At 60.4% G+C, this 5,243-nt stretch overlaps 1 protein-coding gene across 4 annotated transcripts in view; it reads left to right on the top strand.

The window, feature by feature from the left end:
• Window positions 1–339: 339 nt before the first annotated feature.
• ISLR2 (immunoglobulin superfamily containing leucine-rich repeat 2) overlaps window positions 340–5,243 on the top strand; it is an 11,019-nt gene continuing 6,115 nt past the window's right edge. Inside the window, exons 1-3 of one of the 4 annotated variants that reach the window (XM_011968562.1) lie at window positions 340–944; window positions 1,554–1,621; window positions 2,192–2,301. In XM_011968562.1, the coding sequence (XP_011823952.1) occupies window positions 2,223–2,301 (79 nt within the window). In that variant the 5' untranslated portion in view covers window positions 340–944; window positions 1,554–1,621; window positions 2,192–2,222. Of the gene's footprint in view, window positions 1,076–1,246; window positions 1,274–1,553; window positions 1,622–2,191; window positions 2,302–5,243 lie in introns of those variants that run through there. The other 3 variants (XM_011968564.1, XM_011968563.1, XM_011968565.1) reach the window with 3 other exon arrangements.

The raw sequence follows: 5,243 nt of genomic DNA, 5'->3' as shown, positions 1-5,243 counted from the left end.
TCACAGTGCTCTCACCCCTCGACCTTTCTCGAAGACACCTTCCCTGAAAGGCGCCTTGCGCCCTCCCCATGGGTGGGCTGGGGGGATCCCAGGCCAGAGCAGGCTGTGTGAATTTCTGTGTTCTGAACTGGGGCTAAGCGAGATGCGATGGTCCCAGCCCGCTGGGCCGCCTGTAGCGACGGCAGCAGTAGGAGAGGGAGGGACGCTTGGAGCGTGAGCGCACCAGTCTGTTCATATTTAATTTACAAAGCAGCCTCGGAACCCCGGGCCGGGTGGTCTCTTTAGATGCTGCGCTCTTACCCTGTCTCTCTTCCCCACCCCCTCCCCTAGCTCATTAAGATGCTCAATACTCAAATCGGGGTATTGATCTCCACGGAAGCCCCAAACCCGCGCCATCGACCCACCACGAGAGACCCCCCATGGCCCGGGGTGATGGCTGTGGGACTTGGTGCGCCCGGAGAACTCAGTGGCTACAGAACGGGTGGGGATTCTGCGTGTCTCCTGGAGCCTGAACCCCTTTCCTGGTTCTGGCCGGTAGCTGTCTCCAGGGCTAACGTGGGCAGCGCACGGGGGGCGGAAACCGGGTTTTAGCCAAATGCCTCGACATCGCCGCGCCTCCGCCTCCTCGTCGCTGAAAGAAATGTCGGGGTTTCATCAGAGCTAAGGAGCGAGAGTCGGGAACAGCGAGTCTGCTGAAGCCGGCTGTTGTGTGAGGGTGTGAGACGGCGGGGCGGTGGGGGGCCACCGCAGCTTGGGGGATAGCGCGTGTGGGGTTGACCCAGTGTCTGCTTGAGAGGCTGGGAAGATATGGGGGGCAGGGATGGGAGAAATGCTTAGGCCTGAAGTCCCCAGCCCACCGTGCTCAAGAGTAGCGGACGTTTTGACACCGTCCTTGTCTGTGCTACTGTCTGCTGCAGCTTCCGTGCCTCGTTCTCCTGGAGCAGGCAAGACCTGGAGTGAGGTGCTTGGGTGAGCTCGGGAGAGCTTCCCCCTGCTCCACCTGTCCCGCGGTGCGCTTAGGCCAACGAGCCGGGCAGTGGGCTTCAAGCGCTGGTTTAGCCACAAAAGACCAGATGTAAAGAGTTCCGGTTTAAGAGGTTGGGCAGGGCTACGGTGGGCTGGGGAGGGGGGCGTCCCTTCCCAGCACGCCCTGCAGGGCTGTGCGTTCTGGTCTCGGGTTAGACAAGCAGGCGGGGCGGAGGGGGATTGGGGCGGCGGCGGCGGCGGCGGGGGGAGACTAGGGCTTATATCAGCCCAGATCCAGGCAAAAATGGTAGGGAGGGCGCGGCGCTCTGCTAACACTATCAATTATGCATCGTGTTGAACGTGGCTTCGGGGAGGAGGCGGCTAGCAGCGGGGGGTGCGGGAGGGAAGGGTCCGCGCGAGCTCTGCTGCGCGCAGCTCCGCGGGTCCGGCTCGAGGTCTGTCGGTGCCATCGCCTGCATTTGCAAAAAGAGTTTAAAGGCAAAGACACTCCTTCCCCCACCCGACTTCAGCCGCGCGGCTTTCCTTCCCCCAAATTCCTCAAAGATGGTTTGTCTCACGTGTTGCAGGGCGTAAAAGCGGCTTGCATTCAATTAGCAGTGAAGCTTGCGGGCGCTGGCGGGACAGGCGCGTGAGGGTGAGTTCGCGTGAATGTGTGTATGCGTGTGCGAGAGGAGAACGGTAAGTGTCCCGTGTGCAGGTGTGCCCGTGAAAATGCGTGTGAATGTAGCAGGGACTGAACACATTGATGCGATTATTACCTGACCATGGATGATTGTAACGTGTGAAGGTCGACTATGGGGAGGGTGTGAGGGACTGTGTGTGCGCGAATGTGTTTGAACGTTGAGGGGGGAGGTGGTGTGATGAGGGACAGTAACAACGTCAGCGGCTGTGTAAATGTGGGGGTACCTGGGTTATGGGGGGTGTAGTAGGCTGCAAAGAGCCCAGCCGGGACGGTGGGCGTGGGATGCCCCTTATGACCGACTTGGCCTTGGGGAGGGTCTCCGTGGCTTTAACAAAAGTAGACCAAGCAGGAGGCAGGAGAGGCTATGCGCGTCCCCGCCAGGGCCTGGAGCGCGCAAGGACTTTCTCCAACCTGCAGCCAGAGAGGTGGGGGGAACGGACGCAAAAGGAAAAACTGAAGTGGTACTTTGGGGCCACCGAGTCCCCAAACTTACCTGTCTCTGTCTTTGCCCCCGGCCCCCAGCCACAACACATGCGAGTATCTTCCTTGGGCTATGTTTCCTGCTCTGCCACACCGGGTCTGGAGAAGGGGTTTCAGCCCTAGGACATTTACTGAGAGTCGGCGAATATTGGGTAAGTAATGGGGGCCACCCCACAACCTTGACCCAGGTGAGGGTAGGTCCAGCCTAGAGCACCCCATGGGGTGCAGGGCTGGGGGGAAGGTGCTGTCTGGGAGGAACTGAGAAGGGAGGGAAGGGACCCTCCCAGAAGAGCACAGGCAGAGTGAAGGAGCAGGTTCCCAAAGACAGGGTGTGGGAGGGGCTCTGCCAAACCTGACAGGCGCTCCAGAGGGGGCAGGGAGTCTGTGCAAGTTCGTTTGTGTGACCGGGCTTAAGGTTTTATGGGGAGGGGGACCTTAGGCACCGCAGAGCTGTGGAGAAAGGCGCAGAATCTTTCACCTTCTCCAGCTTCATTAGCTAGTGGCAGCCCCATGACCTGTTGGCTGGGGACGCCTCTGCCCAATGGGAGCCGCCTGGGGGACCTGAGAGGAAGCTCTAGTGACCACTCTCCCAACACACCTGGTCCAAACATGGGGGAAGGACTTCCTTCCCCATAAGGAAGGTTGGCAGAGCAACCTTCTTCTCCCCTCACAGGAGCTGCAGCCCCGGGCAGGTGACTTCGGCCTCAGATGCAGAAGGGCATGGGGATGGGCTTCCCCAGATCCCACATCTCAAGTCGTGCAGTGCAGGTCCTCCTATTGCTTCTCTGCTGGGTTTTTATCACAGTGGAGGGCCGTGTGCACACACGGGCGCATGCCTGTGTTCTTGTGGATGGGTCGGTTCCTGTGAGGATTTGTGTCCTTGTGTCTGTTAATTCTCACAATGGACAGGAAAGCGCTTTGTACCGTGGTGGAAAACGCTGTACAAATGCCGGTTCAGTTAAGAGAACAATGAGGTCTCCAGGGTCTATTGTATCCGTGTCTGGGTGCATATGTGTTTGTGAGTTTAGGAAATGTGTTGTGAGCCTCCTAATTGAGCATCAGGTCCTCTAAACGCCTGCAGAAGTTGGCGGTTTGATGATGAACCCCCGCGTCTGTGTGTATTGTTGTGCGCCTGAATGGGCGTGTGTGCGAGTGCTGTATGTGGGACAAAGGTTCCAGGGAGGACAGCCAGTCTCGGACAAAAATGTCCTTCCTGGGTAGGATGCATTTCACTGGGTTAAACTAAGGCTTAGAAACACAGAGAGGGGTCCGTGAGGAGCCCGCTGGAGATAGGCGAGCTGCGGAGCCTACGGAGGGGCCAGCTCCAGCGTGAAGGAAGGAGTAGGAAGGGAAAAAAGAGCGATGTACCGGGCCGCTGGAAAAGGAAATTAGGGCCCTGGGAAGGAGTATCCGTAGAACCTCGAGATTTTTATTGACCTTCACTTCTGGCCAAGAGAGGCTCCTGGCCATAGAGGAGGTTACCTGAGTCCTGGAACTTGTGCTAGACGGGTTTGCGGAGGCAGAGCTTGATAGGGGAGGTAAGCTAGGGTTCAGTGAGTCACCTTCTTTCCTCTTTCCCTGGCTTCCATCTGCAGGAGCCGTGATGTTCCCACTTCGGGCCCTGTGGTTGGTCTGGGCGCTTCTAGGAGGGGCTCGAGCATGCCCTGAGCCGTGCGCCTGCGTGGACAAGTACGCTCACCAGTTCGCCGACTGCGCTTACAAAGAGTTGCGCGAGGTGCCAGAAGGACTGCCTGCCAATGTGACCACGCTTAGTCTGTCCGCGAACAAGATCACCGTGCTGCGGCGAGGGGCCTTCGCCGACGTCACACAGGTCACGTCGCTGTGGCTGGCGCACAATGAGGTGCGCACCGTGGAGCCAGGCGCACTGGCAGTGCTGAGTCAGCTCAAGAACCTCGACCTCAGCCACAACTTCATATCCAGCTTTCCGTGGAGCGACCTGCGCAACCTGAGCGCGCTGCAGCTGCTCAAAATGAACCACAACCGCCTGGGCTCTCTGCCCCGGGACGCACTGGGTGCGCTACCCGACCTGCGTTCCCTGCGCATCAACAACAACCGGCTGCGTACACTGGCCCCCGGCACCTTCGACGCGCTCAGCGCGCTGTCACACCTGCAACTCTATCACAATCCCTTCCACTGCGGCTGTGGCCTTGTGTGGCTGCAGGCCTGGGCCGCGAGCACCCGGGTGTCCTTACCCGAGCCCGACTCCATTGCTTGTGCGTCGCCTCCCGCGCTGCAGGGGGTGCCGGTGTACCGCCTGCCCGCCCTGCCCTGTGCACCGCCCAGTGTGCATCTGAGTGCCGAGCCACCGCTTGAGGCACCGAGCACCCCACTGCGCGCGGGACTGGCGTTCATGTTACACTGCATCGCCGACGGCCACCCCACACCCCGCCTGCAATGGCAACTTCAGATCCCCGGTGGCACCGTAGTCTTAGAGCCACCAGTTCTGAGCGGGGAGGACGATGGGGTTGGGACGGAGGAAGGAGAGGGAGAAGAAGGAGATGGGGACTTGCTGACGCAGACCCAAGCCCCAACGCCGATTCCCGCACCCGCTTGGCCCGCGCCCCCAGCCACACCGCGCTTCCTGGCCCTCGCAAACGGCTCCCTGTTGGTCCCCCTCCTGAGTGCCAAGGAGGCGGGCGTCTACACTTGCCGTGTACATAATGAGCTGGGCACCAACTCTACGTCAGTACGTGTGGCGGTGGCAGCAACCGGGCCCCCAAAACACGCGCCTGGCACCGGGGGAGAACCCGACGGACAGGCCCCGACCTCTGAGCGCAAGTCCACAGGCAAGGGCCGGGGCAACAGCGTCCTGCCTTCTAAACCCGAGGGCAAAATCAAAGGCCAAGGCCTGGCCAAGGTCAGCATTCTCGGGGAGACTGAGATGGAGCCGGAGGAGGACATAGGTGAGGGAGAGGAGGCCGAAGACCAGATCCTCGCGGACCCGGCGGAGGAGCAGCGCTGTGGCAACGGTGATCCCTCTCGGTACGTTTCTAACCACGCGTTCAACCAGAGCGCAGAGCTCAAGCCGCACGTCTTCGAGCTGGGCGTCATCGCGCTGGATGTGGCGGAGCGC

The sequence above is a fragment of the Mandrillus leucophaeus genome, unplaced genomic scaffold, assembly GCF_000951045.1.
Source record: "Mandrillus leucophaeus isolate KB7577 unplaced genomic scaffold, Mleu.le_1.0 Scaffold848, whole genome shotgun sequence".
Taxonomy (NCBI): domain Eukaryota; kingdom Metazoa; phylum Chordata; class Mammalia; order Primates; family Cercopithecidae; genus Mandrillus; species Mandrillus leucophaeus.
Note: the sequence above shows the minus strand (reverse complement) of the source record. Positions and strands in the feature narration are given on the sequence as shown.